The sequence below is a fragment of the Crocodylus siamensis genome, chromosome 1 (assembly GCF_052110815.1).
Source record: "Crocodylus siamensis isolate JL-2025a chromosome 1, ASM5211081v1, whole genome shotgun sequence".
Classification (NCBI taxonomy): Eukaryota; Metazoa; Chordata; order Crocodylia; family Crocodylidae; genus Crocodylus; species Crocodylus siamensis.
In genome coordinates this window covers 377,153,488-377,174,815 of record NC_143395.1, presented here as the reverse complement: position 1 = coordinate 377,174,815, position 21,328 = coordinate 377,153,488, and the positions used below count along the sequence as shown (strand labels likewise).

Genomic DNA, 21,328 nt, shown 5'->3' with positions numbered 1-21,328 from the left:
CACATTGAAAGAAACACAATGGGACTGTGGCCAGAATTACTATATCTCGTTTGTTCTGTACTGCTGCCATGAACTCCCTTGCAATCTTCATTATGTCTGAAATTTAAACTTCTTTATAGTTACTTCATATGAAGTGATTGCTGTAAATTTTTCGTTCAGGTCTTGACCATTATCGCCCTGAAGTTTTTGAACACAGTAAAAAGCTACTGCTCCACCTTTTGATTGCATTGTCTTGCAACAGCAATTATCAAGCCATTGCCTCAGTGCTTCTTCAGACGAGAGAGATGAACGAAACCAAAACTCTGACAGTCCAACCAGCATATCTACCTGAATACCTCTATACAGGTAATAAAGCGCAATAGGATAATACATTACATTGTATTTCAAAGGTTTAACTAATGGAATGGAAAGGTTTGGTTGTTTGAAATACTGTAAAGTTTTTAATAAGTACTGTATTTATTCAAATATAAGATGACCCTGACTATTGACAACCCCCCAAGGATTAGATTCTATATATGGGAAACTTATAAATTAGTTATAATTTTCCAGATAAACAATCTAATTATTGGAGGTTTGCCTTTAATTTGCCCCCCTCCCACTGCCACAGCAGGGAAAATAAATCTGAAGCATCAGGTAGCCTCTTTGCCCTCTGTCCCCACAACTTTTTCCCCTGGACACCCTTCCTCCCCTTCCTTACTGTCAAACCCTGCTCTCCCTGAGCACATGGAAGTGAGGAACAAATTTGAAAACACTAAACTTGAAATAAATACATCTGTAGTGTTTTGCATATAGTTCATCCAGAATTGATGCATTTTACCTTTTTGAAACTGCTGCAAATTTTAGCATAGGAACTCCATAAACTCCATAAGCAGCACTTTTGTACCTACTTATATGTAATACAAACCACATATGATATTAGTCCAAAGCCAAAAGGCTTATCATTTAACATGTAGTTCATTGGGCTGGGCCCTATCAGAGTCAACAGCACTTCAAACCCCAGAGCTCAGCACTGCTCAGTATGTGTGTGTACTCCAGATACTCCCTCAAATAATCCATGTACTAATTAACCCCCAAGTCATGACATGAACCTGGTCCAGCTCCACCACATGGAAGGATGGGGCCACACTAATCATATACAACAGGCTGAGGGGTGGAAGGTGGAAGCAACAGAGAGATTCTAGGTGAATTGTTTGGGGTCCCATATGGTGATGTTTGCCAGACATATGAAGAAACAGGGATCTTGGAAATGGGAAAGAAAAGCATAGCTCAGCTGTGGGAGTGAAGAAGTAGTAAAAATGTATATAGTGTGGTGGCTCACCATGATTTGTGAAAGCACTGCACTTACCATATGTCTGAGTCAGAGGGGCTACACTAGTGTAGTCTTGTGGTAGATTCCCATCCGCATCTCGGTCTTTTGGCTAAGATTGAGCATTACTGGCTCCAAGGGGTGGGTATCAGTGCTGGCTCTGGCCCTTGCGGTGCCAGCCTAGTACTGCAGTACCTCCAGGCCTGGTGCCAGTTCCCTGTGGAGGGAACACTCCCCCCATTTTTTAGGGCCAAAAAAAAATAGTTCCTATCAGCTTGTTTGCCCAAATTGGGTTATATGTTTTATAGTCATGCTCAGTGTCAGCTGCATTTAATCAACCTCATAGTTGTTTTCCATTACTGAGCACATGCTGTTTTTGCAGAAGTTTAATGATAGACAGTGTATTTTTTCAGATTACCTTGTATGTAAATGTAAGACAAGCAGCTTTTTTCCCTATGGTGATGGGGGGCAAACCTCATCTTGTATTTAAGTAAATATAGTTATAGGCCAGCTTATCAAAGTGGTAAAATTGTACAGGTGTCATTGACAGTAACTCCTTCAAATTACTCTGGAAAAGCATCCTAAATTATTAAAAGATACATTTTTGTTATATAGAGAAAAATGTGTTTCTATAAGACTGTGATTCTCAACCAGGATGCCAGGGTATTCTCGTGTGCTGCCAGACCCTTTGGGGGTTGCCATGAGGTATAAGGAGATAAACAAGTAATCTAATTAGATAAATTCAGGCCCTGGCTTATCCCTGACTGAATGATCCCCCATCCCCAATTTCCAACCACTCTGCAAAGTTTTTGAAATCAGGTGCCACTCAGTTTACAAAGGTTATGGAGGGGTACCTTGAGTCTTCGAGTCCATGAGCACTGCTAGAAGGCAAAATATATAGTATAGTTGTAGAAATGAAGCTAGCCATTCCATTTCCCTGTAACTTTCCAACACACTAGGTGCATTTACCCAAGATGTTTACTGTGGAACTGCCTAATTAGCTTTGTAGTAAAGTACTCAGTGTTTACACATGCAGCCCTATTAAGCTGCAGTAAACTAATTAACTATGCCATAGGTTAGTACTTGTAAACACAAGTACTATCCTACAGCGGTGTTCTATAGCAAGCAGCAATGAATGTGTAGATGCTGATGGGGTTGGCTGGGGTACGAGGCTGCTTCAGTGCGGAGGCTGGCTGTCAGCTAGCCCTGCACTGGAGTACCCTAGTGCCCCAGCCAACCCCTCTTCAGCACACTGAGCCAGGTCAGAGTAGTCCTAGGGCTCCCTGCCAGCTGGAGCTGCTTCAACCCAGCTCAGTGTGCTGCAGTTCCAAGCACACTTGTAAACATGGTGCCTGGGAACCATAAACTTTGGCACGATATGCGCTGGAATATATTGTGTGGCATTAATTTCGTGTGTAGATGCGCCCGCTGAGAGAGCAAATTCTGTTAGATATGAGGGAAGGGGTATAAATCAGACAAACTTGAAGGATCTAATATACAGTTTCAGTACAAGAGAAGGGTATTTATGTAGTTAGGAACGTGCTACCTACCTTTGAGATTCAACTGAAACCTGATTTGAATTCAGTTAAGTTCCAATATCATGTACTCCTCTCAACACCCACTTTCTGAAAGTGGTGGACATTTGCTTAGTTTTCCAAAGCTCATTTCTAATTTTAGCTTGTCTACTATGAATCCCTGCTAAGCTGATTTCTTACTATTAACTTTTTGCAAGTTGCAGGGCTTTAAAAGGTTTTGGTTGGGCAAAGTTTGATAAAAGTACCTGGCTAGTAGGGGTGTGCAAAGCCAGCCCTATTCAATTTGGATTTAGATTCAGCCCAAATTAGGGACAGTGATTCGATTCGTTGATTTGGATCACTGTCCCTGATTCAGTTTAGCCAAATCCAAATCTAAAGATTCAATGCTGATTCAGAGAATCAGCAATTCAGACATAGACACATGTCTTTAAATGGTTTTTCTATATACCTTTAGGTAGCAGGCAGCTCGTGAACACTGCGATGTTGGGGCACATGGAGTGTCCCACAGGAGCATGGAGGGCTCCCCAGCATGCTCGGCAGCAGACCCAGAAGTAGACCAGAAGCACTTCTGGTCCACTTCCAGGTCTGCCAGAGAGTCCGCAGAGGGCCCCCCCCCCCGCTTCCCCCGGCTTAGTGACTGGTGCCTCCTGGGCCTGGGGCGGGGCACCCAGGGTCCCCCTGTAGCCAATTGCCAAACTGCGGGGTTGCTGGGGGGCCCCAGCGCACTCACCAGCAGACCTGGAAGTGGACCAGAATTCCAGGTTTACTGCTGAGCACATGCATCACAGTGATCACGAGCTGCACTGGTACCTCAAGGTATGTAGAAAAAACTTTAAAGCTGTGTCCATCTCCAAATCTTTCCAAATCTCTCCAAATTGATTTGGAAGGTTCTGATTCGATTTGGAGAGATTAAAGGGTCCTCTGATTCGATTTGGATTTGGAGATTCAGCTACAAAATCGGGCCAAATCTCCATCGAATCAAATCACAGACCAAAGCTTCGCACAGGCCTACTGGCTAGATTTAAGACTTATGGAATGTCACTACACTCAAGGGGGGAGCTGGGAGTTAAGAGAGTTGTGGAGTCAATTTACAGTTGTGGAGATAGAATTAATTAAGATCAAAGAAAAAGATACGCTTTTGTTTGGAACAGAAGCAAGAAGTGAGAAGCAAAGAGGAATAATCCTGGCAGGTGCTATCTTATACATGCCAACTGTAGCATTAGTAAAAAAAATAGTATGACTATTAAGAGAGAGGATGGTATCAGAATCAAGAGCAATAAGAAGTGCAAGTTTATAAAGAATAAAATGACCAGATAATTAATTGTTTTGTAATCCTACCAACCACACACAGAGATACACATATATACACACAAACAGAGTGGGTGAGAAGAGGAAATAATAAATTTTATTTAGAACATAGCCATGCAAGAAAAAAGCTGGGAGGTAAGCCTACAAACATTTGAAAGTTAAAAACTATGTTAGTGTGACCATTATGTAGGGTTGTAGAGATGAAATTAAGTAAGGAAAAGTCAGAGCTGAATATCAGAAAACACTCTCTGTCAAATGGTAATAAATTCTTTGTTTGGGGTATTTAAAATTAATTTAAAATGTAAAACTGGACATACGACTAGACAATGTGTTTTGGGAAGCAGTTTTTGCAATGGATATGGACGGAATTACCTAATAGATCTCTTGCTTTAATTTCCGTGAAGGAAGCAAAGTAAAGAGAGAAAAAGGACAAAAAGCTATGAAAGTGTCTTGGACAAGTTTGGATATTTTTTCCCATAATTTGTATGCTTACCTGAAAAATATATTAAGTTTAACCATCACTAATCACTATAGTTTTGGGGTTTTTTTGCTAACATAAATGATAGAAAAAATGAAAGAATGTGGAGAAAATAATGTAAGAGTGTCTCTGCTTTGAGAGCACTCTTGAGTGCACAGTTGCAAAGCATGGCTCCATTCACATGAGCCAAACCCAGAAATGACATGGCAAAGCCACTCCTATGGTTTTTCCTACCCTTCATACACCCATAATGAGGCCTGTTTTGTGACTACAATTGATTGATTAGGATTGATCACAACTACACACTCTTGCCCTGTAGTAAAATGAGAGCTAACCTATGGTAGCATTAGGATGATGTTGTAGCCACGATGATCCAGGAAAAATGTGAAAGGCAAGGATTCTTGTGAATAATACCTTTATTGGACCAACTATATAAATGGGAGGGACATAGCCAAGCTTTCTGGTACCACAGTACCCATCCTCAGGTCTCTGCTAACCTGTTGTAGTTTACAGCTCAATGAGAGAGGATCAGCTTTCATTCACCATGGAGTGAGAACATAAACAGGGATCGTTATCACAGAGCAACTGACATGCTGTAAATGCCTGTCCTCTTTTACCTCCCAGCAACTTATATGACAGCAACCAAGGAACCAGCAACCAGGAGCTACAAACAGGGTAAACAGTTTGCAGGTCAGTTTGCTGCCCTCCACCTCCCTGCCCCTTTTGAGGGAAATGCCTAACTTCACACTTATCAGCTTGATGTGAAGAAGCAAGAAAAAAGGAACCCTGTGGGGCCAATGAGCAGTAAACAGGCCAGTTTCCAGGTGTGTTCACTAGGGAAGGTGTGTTTGAAAGGGCAGTAAGAGAGAAACGGCAGATTAAGAGACCCAGGGAAATGGTTGGAGGATGTTGTAGTGCCAGAGCCACTGCCACTGCCTGTTTGCACCTGTGAGGTTTCTGTCCAGGCAGGACCACTCACCAATTGAAGCTTCCACCCAGGTCTAGGTTTGGTACTCTGGGGACTGCGGCTTGCAGGTTTCTTCCCATGATGGCCAGGTCAGGGAGTGCCTGCAGTGTGAGTGGTGCCTCTTTGTGGTATCTCTCAGGAAACAGGCAAGAGAACTTCAGGAAGAGATGGTGAGGCTCTGAAGCATCCTCCACCATGAGGAGTTCATTGATCTGATGCCAAAGGAGATCTCTGGGACTGTGGAGGAAAAACTGCCAGAGGCAGCGCTAGAGAAGAGAGAAGATGTGGACTCCCAGGAGGGTGGAACCTGGAAGCTTGTTACCTCTGGCAGCAAGCAGGAATCTTCCTCTCTACCTGCATCAGTTTGTCTGGAGAATGGATATGGAGCACTAGCAACAGAGAGGGAGGAGAATGTTCCATTGGTTCAGGAGGACAGGCCAGGCCTCACCAAGGTGAGAAGGATTATGACAACCCCCACCCAGAAGAAGCAACAGGTAGTGTTTGGAGACTCCTTTCGGTAGGGGATGGAGGGAACCATCTGCTGACCTGGCCTGTTATCTCAGGAAGTCTGCTGCTTGCGTGGAGCCCAGATCCAAGATGTCATAGTTAGGGGTTACTGAGACTCATCCAACCCTCTGACCATTACCCTATGCTGCTCATCCATGTGGGCACCAATGATACTGCCAGGCGAGACTCTGAGCTGATCAAAAGTGACTACAGGGCTCTGGGTGCAAGGATAAAGAGAACTGGAACTCAGGTCATGTTCTCTTCGATACTTCTGGTCAAGGAAAAGGGCCCGGGTGCATCCTGCAGATCAATAACTGGTTGCACAGGTGGTGTTGCCAATAGGGCCTTGGCTTCTTCGACCATGGGATATTCTTCCAAGGAGAAGAATTGCTGGGAAGAGATGGGATCCACCTGATGAAGAAAGGGAAGAGTTTCCCTTTCTTGGGTTACAGGCTTGGTAACCTAGTGAGGAGGGCTTTAAACTAGGTTCGCTGGGGGATGGAGACCAAAGCTCTGAGGTATGTGGGAAGTGGGTGACCTGGAGGAAGAGCAAACAGGAGGAGGCAATAGGGGAAGTGCTCTCACACTTCCTGAGAAATCAGGGCAATCAACTAGTTACCTTAGGTGCCTGTACACAAATGCACAGAGCCTGGGAAACAAGCAGGAAGAATTGGAAGTCCTTGCACAGTCATGGCACTATGATGTAATTGGAAAAACAGAGATTTGGTAGGATAGCTCACATGACTGGAGCACTGTCATGGATGGATACAAACTCTTCAGGAAGGACAGACAGGGGAGAAAAGGAGGAGGAGTTGCACTTATATAGAAGAGCCATATGATTGCTCAGAGCTCTAGTATGGAATAGACCTGTTGAAAGTCTCTGGGTTAGAGTCAAAGGAGACAACAACAAGTGTAATGTTATGGTAGGGGTCTGCTATAGACCACCAGACCAGGAGGAAGTGGTGGATGAGGCTTTCCAACAGCTAGAGGAGGTTTCCTGATCATAGGCCCTGGTTCTCATGAGGGACTTCAGTAACCCTGGCATCTGCTGGGAGAGCAATACAGCAGTGTGCAGGCAATCCAGGAAGTTTTTGGAAAGTGTTGGGGACAACTTAGGGCAAATGTTGGAATGGCCAACTAAAGAACTATGACCTGCTGCTCACAAATGGGTGACTTGGTGGGGAATGTTGTAGTGGATGGCAACTTGGACAACAGTGACCATGAGATGATTGAGTTCAGGATCCTGAGGAAAAGAAGAAAGGAGAGCAGCAGAGTAAGGACCGTGGACTTCAGAAAAGCAGACTTCCGCTCACTCAGGGAATTCATGACCAGGATTCCCTGGGAAGTCATTCTGAGGGGGAAAGGAGTCCAAGAGACCTGGCTGTACTTTAAAGAATCCTTACTAAGACTGCAGGAACAAACCATCCCACTGTGCAGGCAGACTAGCAAGAATGGCAGAAGACCAGCTTGGCTTTGCAGGGAACTCTTCAGGAAACTAAATCACAAAAAGGAAGCTTATAAGAAGTGGAAACTTTGACAAACAACTAGGGAGGAGTATCAAGTCAGGAAAGCCAAAGTGTAATTGGAGTTGCAGCCAGCAAGGGATGTGAAGGGTAACAAAAAGGGTATTTAGAAGTATGTCAGTAGCAAGAGGAGGATCATGGAAAGGTTGAGTGCCTTATTGAATGGGCAGAGGATGCAGAAAAGGCTTAAGTGCTTAATGCCTTTTTCACCTCAGTGTTCACAGGCAAGGTAACCTCCCAGACTACTGCACCTGGCAGCACAGTTTGGGGAGGAGGTGAGCAGCCAACAGTGTCAAAAGATCTGGTTAGGGACTATTTAGAAAAGCTGAATTTATACAAGTCCATGGGGCCATATGGGATGCTCCCAAGGGTGCTGAGGGAGTTGGCTGATGTGATTGCAGAGCCACTGGCATGGTCTTTGAAAACTCATGGTGATCAGGAGAAGTCTGATGATTGAAAAAGGATTCCAGATGATTGATAGTGCCCATATTTTAAAAAAGAGAAAAAGGAGGATCCATGGAACTACAGACCAGTCTCATCTCAATCTCTGGAAAAATCATGGAGCAGATCCTCAGGAATCCATTTCTAAGCATTTGGAGGAGAAGGTGATTAAGAACAGTCAGCATAGATTCATCAAAGGCAAGTCATGCCTGACCAACCCAGTTGCCTTCTATGATGAGATAACTGGTTCTGTGCATGCAGGGAGACCAATGGATATGGTGTACCTTGATACAAGATTTTTGATACAGTTTCCCACAACATTCTCATAGGCAAGCTAAGAAGTATTGGCTGGATGAATGAATTGTAAGGTGGATAGAAAACTGGCTGGAGCATCAGGCTCAGAGGGCTTGATGTCTAGTTGGCAGCTGGTATCAAGTGGAGTGCCTGAGAGGTCAGTCCAGGGTCCGATTTTGTTCGATGTCTTTATCAACAACCTGGAAGATGGGATAGAGTGCACCCTCAGCAAGTTTGGAGATGACACCAAGCTGGGGAGAGTAGCTGGAGGATAGTGCTAGGATTCAGAGAGATCTGGAAAAATTGGGAGGATTGGGCCAAAAGAAATGTTATGAGGTTCAACAAGGACAAGTGCAAAGCCCTACCTTAGGACAGAACAATCCCATGCACCAATACAAACTGGGAGCTGACTGGCAGAAAAGGACCTGAGTGTTACAGTGGACAATAATCCAAATAATACTCATATGATCAGGGGACAGCAGGGCAGGCGCGATGAGGACAGGCTGCGGGATCTGAACCTGTTCAGCCTCCAAAAGAGAAGGCTGAGGGGGAATCTTGTGGCCTGTTATAAACTAGTCAGGGGGGATCAGCAGGCATTGGGGAAGTCACTGTTTCCCCGAGCACCGCCAGGAGTGACCAGGAATAACGGTCACAAGCTGGCAGAGGGTAGGTTTAGGTTAGATATCAGGAGGCGCTACTTCACAGTCAGGGCGGCTAGGGTCTGGAACCAGCTTCCAAGAGAAGTGGTGCAGGCTCCTACCCTGGGGGTGTTTAAGAGGAGGTTAGATGTACAACTTGCTGGGGTCATTTGACCCCAGTATTCTTTCCTGCCATGGCAGGGGGTCGGACTAGATGATCTGCTCAGGCCCCTTCCAACCCTAGAAACTATGAAACTATGAGCCAGCAGTGTGTCCCTGTTGCAAACAAGACTACCAGCATACTGAGCTGTATTGGTAGGACTGTTGCCAGCAGATCAAGGGATTGATTATTGCCCTCTATTCAGCACTGGTGAGGCCACATCTGGAGAACTGTGTTCAGTTTTGGGCCCCCACTACAGAAAGGATGTGACAAGTTGGAGTCTAGGAGAGGGCAACAAAAATGGTGGGGGGGCTGGGACACATAACTTCTGAGAAGAGGCTGAGGGAACTGGGCTTACTTAGTTTAGAGAAGAGCAGGCTGAAGGAGGATTTAATAGCAGTCTTCAACTACCTAAAGGGGATACAAAAGAGGATGGAGCTAAACTGTTCTCAGTGATGGCAGAACAAGGAGCAACGGTCTCAAGTTGCAGCAAGGGAAGTTTAGGTTATATATTAGGAAAAAAAATGTCATTAGGAGGGTAGTAAAGCACTGGAACAGCTTACCTAGAGAGGTTATGGAATCTCTATTTTTAGAGTTTTTTAAGACCTAGCTAGACAAAGTTTTGGCTCAGATGATCTAGTCGAGGCTGGTCCTGCTTTGAGCAGGAGGTTGGAGTAGATGACCTCCTCAGGTCCCTTCCAACCCTAAATTTTTTATGATTCTGTGATATACCTGTGCCCTTAGTCTCCTACGTAAATTTAATGATTGAAAATATCAGTTGGATGATTCACATACATTTAAAGTTAAACATACAGTGCTTTGCTGGACTGTGTTTTAAGTCATTCTGTGCCTCATCTGGGAAGTGATGATAATATGACCGATAGTGCATTCCTTACTAAACTTAGTCCACATCAGACCATCAGGGTAAATCAAATAAGCTTACAAGGGTTCAGCTGATATACACCTCTTAAATATAATGCAGTTTACAGAAAGCCCTCCTTCTAAATGAAGCAATATTAAGAAAAAGTCAGTGTGGCACAGGAAAATTATCTTGGACTTTTTTAAAGAGTCCTTTTTGTGTTTCATCCTGCAAGATAGAAAATATAAGATCATTAATTTTCACTCTTTGGAGATAGTCACATTTAACATATTTTTTCTTCTTCCCAGAGAAAGTTTCGAGCAGCATACTGTTTTAAAAGAACTGTTTTCCTTCATTACTGTCTGAAATGCTGACCTAAATAGTGCATTCCATCTTTATCTTCTCCTGTGCTGTTGCCAGGTGGCTTTGATTTTCTGCGGGAATACCAGTCATCTCCAGTGCCAGACTCTGGTTTAAGCTCCAGCTCCACCTCCTCCAGTATCAGTCTGGGGGGCAGCAGTGGAAATCTTCCACAGATCACCCAAGAGATTGAGGACATGGACACAGCTGTTGAAACAGATGAAAAGGCAAACAAGTTAATTGAGTTTCTGACAACCAGGTAATCAAGATAAGGAGAACTTACCCTTGATTATATTGCTTCCAGTGTTTTGTAAAATGATTTTGTAAAAGACACAGATGAAAATGATTGAGTTTTCATTTTCTTTTAGTAATTACATTTAGTAATTTCCTTTAGTAACAGACTCCAGTTTCTGTGTTTTTGATATTTGCATCAGAAAAAAGGTTGTTAAAAGCATTACAGTGTCAGTACTCCTATAAGAAAATGCCAGCTGCCAGGATTAAAGAGGTAAATGATTAATAGTATTACACTCCAAGCACAATTAATGGAAGAGGACAGTTTTCTAGCTATAAAAGTGACAGCAGTTTCACAGAGTGTTGTGAGGGGCGATAGTGAGCCTAATTTTATTTGTTGAATAAGACTGGCAGGTCCTTGTCCTGTCCTGGTATTGAAAAGAGTTAGGGCGTGAATCTCACTCTTACTAAATTTGCTTTATACTGCTGTTATGGAGGAAAGCAGCCTTAAAGTATATAGATTTTGAAAGTGTTGGAATCTAAGCTCTACCCTCCAAAGAGCAGCCACAGGTGGGGCTACACTTTAACTTTCCAGAAGTATACTACTTAACTGCCAGAGCAAAAAGGGGTTGGATTAAGTGGCTGAAAAATCTAGATGATTAATAAAGATGAACCAGCAAAAGTCAACTTTATACATGGAATTTTGTTAGTTCTAGATCTCATTTGCATTTAGCTTTATTAATTTTTACTGTTATTACTGTTTTGGGGGGCACTTGTATTTGGTTTGCTCTCTCTCTTTCTCTCTCTCTCTCTCTCTCTCTCTCTCTCATGTTTCTATTTTTTATTTTTAGAGTAAATAGTTTTCAGGTCTTTCTAATCACTTAAAAGGCATTTCAGAAAAACACAATGGAAAAGGTCACATTATTACAAAGTATCCAGGGTTTTATTTACGTGTATTACTTGCTGGTATTTTTTGCTAGTTGCATTTAATCCCAATCAAGTACAGAGGGTGTCTTCTTGCTCTTGGGCAGGTTCTTCTCTTTCAACCTGTAGTCCCTTCTACCAGCCTAGGTGTTAATAATACCAGCAACAACATTTTTAATTTTGGGAAATCAGGACACAAGCAAGAAAAAAAGGGTATAAAAACCACAGTTCCGGCACAGACTGTAGCCATGAACAGGCATTACATTTGTGCCAGAAAAGCCTTTCTCCTTGCACAAAAGAAAGCATACAGGACACAGACAGATGTTAGGGCCCTGCCTAACTCATGGTGCTTTACATAAAGTGCCATGATTTAAAGCATACCCCTCTCCCTCTACCCAACAGATGTTCTCCTGTTGGGTCGGGGGTAGAGGGCTGCAACCAGCCTGCACTGGCCCACAGCAGCCAATAGGGATGCTGCAGCAACCTCCCAGGAATGTCCAGAGTGGGAGCAGGGGAGGAATGGTGGCCCCCTTACTCATGGCCCCACCATGGCCACCCCAGCTGAGTTATTGGGGGAAGCTGAGTCAGGCCCCTGAGGTGAGGGGGCTCCATTCCTCCCTAAGATGCTCTGCTTTTGAGTGCCTTAATGTAATACTTGATTAAACCAGGGTTAATTTTTTGCGTGACTGACCATTTGAAAAGCAGTCTGTAGCCATGCACATATGTTAAGTCATGACTGTAGAGCACTTTCAGGGGCCAGATCACTCAAAAATTATCACTTCTGTCTGTGCCCACAGTGTTCAATAGCTTTCTTGCAGGAGAAAATTTGCTTTTCCACAAGAAAGTTAGATCAGTTCCCAAGAGGAAGATCTCCCTTTTCCAACTTAAATGGTTGTACATTTCTCAGCTGTTGAGGATACCCTATATCCCACAGTCCTTTGCACTCCCTCCTTCTCTCTCCCTTTAAGGGAGCACTGGCTCCCTGATAACCAGAGGTCTGTGTTTTCCATTTCCCACAGGAAATAAGAGTAAACCGCGGATTTTACCTTTTACTGGAGGCAAACATAGATTTCTCATTTTACTGGAGAAGCCTGTGGATTTTGCAGCTTTGCAATGAGCTCCCTGTGGGCTGGCACAGTTCCATCCCAGAATTCCCTCTAAGCAGTGTAGCATGCACAGCTGTGCAGGCACACCTGGCAGCATGGCATGAGTGCACTTGCACAGCTGTGCATACCATGCAGCTCAGAGGGAATGCTGTTCCAGCCTGCAGGGAGCTCAGAGGGAGTGGGAGGAGGGCAGGCAGGCAGGAGGCACTATGTGTACATACATGCACATGGCCCACCCAACCTGGAGAGCAGTTCCCACAAAAAAGTAGGTGGGAGGGGTATTGAGCCCCCGTAGTTAGGGAGTGTGGGAGTTGGACGGGGCTGAGGCTGGGACTGGGGCTGCTGCCCAGCTGGGCAGTGCATGGAGCTTGGGGCCTGGGGCTGCAATGTGTGGCTGCAGGGCCCTGACAGGGAGCAGAACGGGGCCGTGGGCAGCTTGTCTGGAGGGCGGGGCTGACTCCCCAGCACTGCGCACAATCCTGAGGGACAGGGGGGACTTGTGCCCCCCAGATCTGTGCATAGGGCAGGGGTTGGGGTAGGCAGTGCTGGATTTAGGCATAAGCTAAGTAAGCTTCAGCTTAGCGCCTCACATTATGAGGGGCCTCTAAACCAACCCCCAGGCTGTGAAGGGTCAGCTGTCAGACCAGAAGTGACCACAGACCAGCAAACTGCAGCCCCGCGGAGCCAAGCAGAGAGACCGTGACTCCTCCCACAGGGCCCATGGCAGCTGCAGTTGGGGTTTTGGCTCACCCTCCTCCCCCTACCCGGATGGGGGTAACCATATCTTTACTTGTGTTTTGGCTGGAAATTCTGACTGTAGGGCTCCACGTGTTGGTCTGCAGTTTGCTGGACCACAGCCACTACCAGTCCACAGTTTGCCAGGCTGTGGCATAGAAAGGCTGGGAACCCATAGTTTAGGGCCTCAGCATATCATAATCTAGTCACCAGAGATGTCACCACTGTAGTGTGGAGCTCTCAGTGGCAGGCAGCTTTTCCATGCAGCCCCACTGTTCCCTGCCATGCCAGGTCATGCCTGCTGGGTTGTGGAGGCACCGGGGTAAGGCATCAGGGTGGGAGCCTGAGCCCACAGCCTGTGCCCACTCCACACACAGATCTGCGGGGCACAGGTCCCCCTGCCCTCTTGGCAGTGCATGCAGCAGTGGGGAGCTGGCCTCCCCAAACCAGGCCCACAGCAGGGAGGCAGCAAAGGAGAACCGGGTTTCACTCTGCTGCAGCAGCTGCAGCCTCCTGCCAGAGGCAGGGGGCTGTGGACCCAGGGCCAGGACCCCATAGCCCTGACAGCGGGGGGTGGCAGTGGGCTGTGGGGGGGCAAGGAGCACTGGCAGGGCTAGGGGGCTGTGGGGAGGGGAGTGAGAGGCACCAGCAGGACCAGGGGGCTGTGGGGGGAAGAGTGAGGGGCACCAGCAGGACCAGGGGGAGTGTATAGGGGGGAGTTAGGGGCACCAGCAGGGCTGTGGGGGGGGCCTTTTATTTTAATCATGGATTTGGGGGGGTTAACAGAGAATTTGCAGTTTTTTAATCAGGGAAAACCAGGGTCCCTGCTGATAACCCACCTAGACGTAAGGTGTCTGAGAACCCTGTAGGGACTCTACTTTGAAAAATGTCCCTATCCTACCAGTCAGCTTGGTGGGAGGATGGGTATTTTCCAGTGGCTAGAACTCTCCCAGAACAGGTTCTCACTGCAGGAGAATGGACTGCCGTTCAGCCAATCAGCTAATGGGCAGGAGGGGGGTGGGCACTTTTCCTCCAGTGGGATCCCTCCTGGAGCCTCAAGAAATTGATGCTGAAGAGAATGATGCCCAGCCACTCACTTCCATACCCCACTGTACTCCATGCATTCCTTATTAATGCCCAAGGGGCTGGAGCTGGAAGCAAAACCCAAAGGACAACCTTGACAACATCTTTTGAAACCTTCATTGTTCACACTCTGCAGCTCCTACATGACTAGAGCTGCACAGGGAATAGTTCAGGACAGAGTCAAAGGCTCTTTGCTGAACTTTGTAACCTTCCAGTTGCCTACATGCTGTATGTCATGGATTTAATTACAAAATTACAGACTCTCAATAACAGCTGGGATTGGGGGTAGGAAAACCTAACTATGCTCCTGGGCCAGAATTCAGGCCCAGATGAACCCTGTTTATGAAGAATTTACACATTAACTATAGCAGTACAACCAACCCTCCTCTCCCCCCTCCAGTGAACACAGGTTATACCAATATAGCTTATTCCAGTATAGAAAGGAGAATAAACTATGCTAGTGTAACTGCAGTCATGGTGGGTTATATCAACATAACTGTTTTGATAGTAAGTACATCCTTCCCATAAGCCAAATGGCTACTATATTTTATCACATACAATACACCCCTTTCTCCCCCAAAATTAGCCCCCCAAAATTGGGATGCATGTTTTAACTGGAAAAGTTGTTTTCTTCACTGGAAAAGGAGTACTCCAGCAGACCCTGTGAATGCCATTCAGCAGCCATTTGTGTCTGCTCAGCAAGCTGAAGGAGCAGAGTCTCGTGTTAATTTTCTCATGACCATAGCTATTGGCTGAACAGCGTAGATTGTGCCTGAAGCAGCAAGTGAGCTGCTGGTAGTATCTTGCTGAGGCTTGTGATATGGAAACAACACTTTTTACAGGAATTAATACAAATACCTACTTACAGTAAAGAACTAACAGTCTTACTGCTGCCCTTTTGCAAGGGTCTGGGGCCTAATCTTGTGTGACATAGGCCCCTGCTACATGTTACATATATTATACAGGTATTTGGTTAATCATGCAATAAATTTAAACCGGCCATATGTGAAAAGTAAGACCAGTCACCAGTGCAAAGTAATTATCACAAAATTAACTAGTTAATCATGCAATAAATTTATAACAGCCACATGTGCTCAGTAATTATTTCACAGTAAAAATTACTATCCAGCTATAAAAAAAGCAGGAGATAGTTTGCCACACCAGGAAGTTCTGGATGCCTCACTGTGTGTTCGCAGAAGAGCTTCTGTGTCACACAGTTGGCCACAACTCTGGAAAAATCTTTTTTCTACTTTCTGCCTTCTTAAAACAAGACTTTTTTATTTTGGGTCATGTTATATGTGAGAAAATATTATATTATGTCTGCATAGGCCAGACAGAAGCCTGAAGTCCTGATTTATACAAAACTGCTGTGGACTTGGACGGAATGTTGCGTGAATCAGGACACAAGCATGAAATCCTAGGTTTATACTAAAATTACTACAAGTGGTTCATATCTAGTTTTTTAGCAAGCATTAGATTTTACTACAGATTTCAGTTTTTTTGTGATTATACATAATATCATATAGCCTATCACGGTAAATACCCTCCCTAATTACCTCATGTAATATGGCTAAGACTTCACGAATGGAAATAAATTAAACCTCACCAAAAAGGTTTGATTAAATTTAAATGATGTACTCAATAATAAATGTGTTTTTCAACTGACAACCTTAGTTTCATATTTTGAATTTGTTTTACAGTAGTGCCCTAGGAGGACTGCTTTGTGCTTCCTCAGGGAATTTACAATCTAAAAAAAAGATGCTAAATTTGATCCTTCAGTCTCCATGTCTACATCTAGCTGTTTCACAACTAGGGCATTTCATGCCAAGCTGCTGAGCAGAACTGTATTCATAGGTTTAGCAATCAAGGTCAACACTGCAGAGCCTCCTCTATACTGAGGAATTTACCAAGAAAAGCATGCTGATTTCAGCACCAGTGAGAGCCTTAATGTAGCCTAGGCCTCTGTGACTGACCCATTTTTTACTTCTTTTCTTCAGGTTACTTTGAAACAGTGGTAAAAACACTAGAAACTACTGGCGTACCATCTACCTTAGAGTTCCTGCCAATACTAGGAATTTATGATAGCAACTGAGAATTCTTTTTCAAGCTTCCCTAGTATCGTATGGCTTTAATTTTTTGTTAAGTGCTGAAATCTACCCAGTGCTTTAAAACTTATAGAAAAAGGCCACCCCTTCAAAAAAAAATCTTCAATAGGTTTTGCAAATAGCTGTTGAAAACCAGAAGCCTTGAAATGTCAGGCCAATACTACCTTTTGAAATGGAGAGTTTTATAAAGTTGGATTAAAAGTATTTATTTACTTTTAGTTCTCATGGAATTGTTTGATCAGTTTTCCAGGAAAAGCACTACAAGTTTCTAATAACATGTACTGAATAGTTTTTTAAAATTAGTTGTATTTATTTCAAATGCTTCAAAGGAATACCTGTGCACTTTGTTACATTTCTCTTTAGGGCATTTGGTCCACTTTGGTGCCATGAAGATATAACACCCAAGAACCAGAATACAAAAAGCACTGAGCAGCTTACTAATTTTCTACGTCATCTTGTGTCTGTGTTTAAAGATTCCAAGTCAGGTACTGAATATTTTTCCCCATAATGGCTAAATACCACACTTTAGTTTAATATACCAGTCAGTGGGATATTTCTGGTATTGGTTTATGGAAACTTTCCTCTAACTGCCAGTTTCTTTCCCTTAAATGGCTGTTATAAGAGCTTTCTTGTGCAGTAGTGCCCTCTGTTCTATGAAAATAATAATTTCATTATATTTCACCTTTTTTCCATGTTACAAGTTTTAAAATAATTTTTGTTTTATAATCTGTTTAAAGTAATATTTATTATGATTTTTGTCTGTGGATTCAAATACATTTGCATGTTGCAAATAAACACTTTCAAACTAATGTTAAATTACATTATTTCCATCTGATAGTAGCTCATCTTGTATTCTTTTACCATATTTCTACAAAAGCTGATACAATCTTGTATTTTATGGCTGTGCAAAGCTTCAGTCCCTGATTCAATTTGGTGGAGATTTGGCCCGATTTGGTGGCTGAATCTCCAAATCCAAATCCAATCAGAGGACCCTTTAATCTCTCTGAATCGAATTGGAACCCACTGAATTGATTCAGAAAGATTCGGAGATTCAGACAAACACAGCTTTAAAAGTTTTTTCTACATACCTTGAGGTACAGGTGCAGTACATTATCACTCTAATGCTGGGGCACATGAAGCATCCCAGAGGAGCACAAGTGGCAAACCTGGAAGTGAACTGGAAGTACTTGCAGTCCACTTATGGGTCTCCCGGGGAGTGTGCTGGGGCCCCCCGCGCTCCCCTAGCTCAGCAATCAGCTTCAGGGGGACCCTGGGTGCCCCCCCAGACCCAGGAGGCACCAGTCACTGAGGCAGGGGGATGCAGGGAGGCCCCCAGTGTGCTCCCTGGCACCCCTGGAATTGGACCAGAAGTGCTTCTGGTCCACTTCCGGGTCTGCTGTCGAGCACGCTGGGGAGCCCCCCATGCTTCTGTGGGACACTCCATGCACCCTAGCATCGTAGTGTTCACGAGCTGCCTGCTACCTAGAGGTATGTAGAAAAAGCATTTAAAGCTGCATCTATGTCCAAATCACTGATTCTTTGAATCAGCATCGAATCTTCAGATTCGGATTTGGCTGAATCAAATCAGGGATAATGATCTGAATCAACGACTCAAATCACTGTCCCTGATTCAGGCCGAATCCAAATCCAAATTAAATAGGGCCCGCTTCGCACACCCCTATTGTATTTGCTTAAAGAAAAGAATACATTGTATTGAAACATATAACAGGAGTAAGTTAATATTTTCCTCAGGTCCATAGCACATTTTTGTCCTCTGATTTTTTTTCTTTTTGGGAGCTGGACTCACTGATCCTTCAGGGTCCCTTCCAGCCCTATGGTTCTGTGATTCTTTCCTTAGATCAGTGTACGCTGAAGCAAAATGTATATCCTGTAAAGGATGCATTTATATTATGAATTTGCTAGACAAACATTGTCTTGGATTGGACTGTGGACAGACATTAAAATAAGCAGTTCTTCAAACATGTTACAGTACAACACTTTGATTATTCTATTAATAGAAAACATCTTTGCCTTTTATTTGTAAAATGAATCAAAAGAATTAATCAGTTTTCCTAACAATCTATACTGCATTTTCTCCTGCACAGCACGCATCTGTTTCCCCAAAATGAACCCCAGTTTTTGGGGGTTGATATCATAAGCAGGAATGCTGATTTTCTGCCCAGGGTTGAAGCACCTGCTTTGCTTCCATGGCGCAGCAGCTGCTGCATTACTATTCAGGAAGGGGATCGGTTGACTTAATGGTTCATTGTTCATCACTCCAGAAGTGTTAACAACACTCTCTCCTTTTTAATGTTCTTGAAGTTCTTAGAAAATTCCCTTAAGCAAAGTTAGCTTGATTATCTCACTGTTCCTGGTCTCTCTCCTCCTATTTCACAAGTGTGACAAGATGGGTCCTTGAGTGGTTGTGGCTTCCCTAGGCCACCCTAATACCACCTGCACTCCTAATCCTCTATATAACCTCCCCTGTTTGTTTTGCATGGAACTCCTTGATGTTCCTTTGTTATTAATTAGGAGGCTGCCCCTGAATCCTGTAGCGCTCTCACTGTCCTCTGCCTATCTAAGTGACCCCTCAGGCTCCCTAAGTCCTTAACTCTTATACTCTAAACTATTCCATTATCCATGGGTGTCTCTCTCTATTCTGATGTACCCACTGGTGCCTGGGTGGCATTTGAGCCAGTGGTTACCACGTGTGCCCCAGAAGGCCCTAATTTAAGTCATAGGGCTCTTAATCCTGGCCTCCTGCCACCACAGTAGCCATGCCCATGCCTTGCAGATGTCACTTGGTCACTGTTTGCCTTCCTGTGTAGGTTTTGGCCTTCTTAGCCTTAGACGACAGGTTACTCTGGCTGTTGACTAGTAGCCTAAGCCCACTGTCTCTGGCCTGGCTTTTTCAGTCTCAGCCTTATGTTAGCCCCTGGCCACCTTCTGGGCTCTGGCCCTTTCAGCCTCAGGCTGCCTCTGTCATCCCCTCTGGGCTCAGGCTCTGGCCTCATTGGCCTCAGCCTGCTCCTGCCTTTTGCCTCCTGCCCCTGGCAGGATTCAAAGTCTGGCATGCCCCAAGCACCCCTATGGCTTCCTATCTACCCCTACAGCCTCCATCTGTCCTCCAGTATAAACTAGAATAAAAATGCAAGCAAGTGCTTTAAAGTCAAACCCTCAAAGTCCCCCCTCTTGGTCATCATGCCACTGCCAAGCCACCTCCCTGCAGAGTTCAGGGCTTCACTGCCCCTCTGCCACAGGGACCCAGGCTCATATCCTCTAGGCTCCTCCCCTTCTGGTCAGGTGCTTTCCTGACTGGCCACAGATGTGTCCCCTCAGCTTCTAGAGCAGCTTACTGTCATTTCTCTGACTGAACTGTAGGGCCCTTGCTGCCTGACCAGGAATCTGCCCTTCTGTCCTATTGCTAGGCAGCTAGCCTCACAATAGGCATTTGCCACCTATGGGTCCCTGGCTGCCTATTCCCCTGCAGCTAGCCTATAATAATGCCTATTCCCCTGCAGCTAGCCTCACAATAGACATTTGCCACCTATGGGTCCCTAGCTGCCTATTCCCCTGCAACTAGCCCATAATATGTGGGCTTCCCCCACATGAAGATATCCCTGCTGTAACTTCTCCCTTAAGTAACGGGAGCCCCTGGCTTCCTGTTACACAGCCTTAGAGAAATTTTAGCTCTTTTCAAAATCATAAATCCACCAACGGAGACCAGTCGTCACTTGCAGCTAGGGTTTCAGCTTTAATTAAGCAGGAAAGGGAGGGTGAGTCAGCTGAAGATCAGGCTGTGTCCCCACTCTATGCAGCCATTAATCTGGAAAAAATGTTTTTTTATTTGGCCTTTCAAAAAAAAGGTGTGTGTTATATTCAGGAGCATGTTGTATGCAAGACAGTTCAGTATTTTTTTTTATTATGGTATGGCAGAGCATACTAATAAATATGCTAAATAGTATTTTCATCAGTAACAGCAAACTTTATTGAATGTCTGCTGAGATAGGACCACAATAATTTTATTTGTAATAAGGAATTGTTTTAAAGCTCATTGAGATTTACAGAAAGATATCCTTCCCTTAACTTCAACTGAGTTTTGAATCAGGTCCTAAGATCCTGTATTCAAAGGTTCAAAACACTGTATTACATTGAGTGCCAGAGTACCGTATTTACTTGACTATAAGATGAGATTCCCCTCCCTGCTCCCCAAAAGCCTAGGGAAAAAGTCCCCTCATCTTATATTTGCAGCCAGAAAACCTAATTAAATGCACTACCTACAATTAAACTGCCTCCAGAAGTAATGTGCTTAGTAATGGGAACCAACTAAGAAGTTGATTGAATGCAGCCCACACTTACCATGCCTGTAAAACATGTGGCCTATATTAGGCAAACGTATTGATGGGAACCTACCACAAGGCTAGGTTAGTGTAGACCATCTAAATAATATATAGAGTCCACTGTGCTCAGTCCCCCCCCAGAACTGACTCTTTTTCAAGTCATAGTGAACCATTACACTGAATACATTTTGACTTCCTCTTTACTGTCACAGCTGAGCAGCACTCTTCCCATTTCCAATGATTCCTGTTTCTTCCTCAGCCTTAACTGTCTGCAAAACATCACCAAACATTTATGTAGATGAGAGGCTCGGTCATCCCATTGCATGTAATTTTTATGGCCCTGCCATCCATGTGGTGGAGCCAAACCAGGCATAGCTTCATGCTTCATTTGCATATAAATTTTGAGAGTTTCCCAAAAGAACACCCAG

General features: G+C 44.4%; 1 protein-coding gene across 4 annotated transcripts in view; it reads left to right on the top strand.

The window, feature by feature from the left end:
* The window catches only part of FRY (FRY microtubule binding protein), a 447,808-nt gene that overhangs the window by 346,747 nt on the left and 79,733 nt on the right, over nt 1-21,328 (top strand). For all 4 annotated transcript variants that reach the window (XM_090027939.1, XM_090027923.1, XM_090027916.1 and 1 more), the window contains 3 exons: nt 160-345; nt 10,437-10,635; nt 16,924-17,045. In XM_090027939.1, the coding sequence (XP_089884065.1) occupies nt 160-345; nt 10,437-10,635; nt 16,924-17,045 (507 nt within the window). The remainder of the gene's footprint in view (nt 1-159; nt 346-10,436; nt 10,636-16,923; nt 17,046-21,328) is intronic.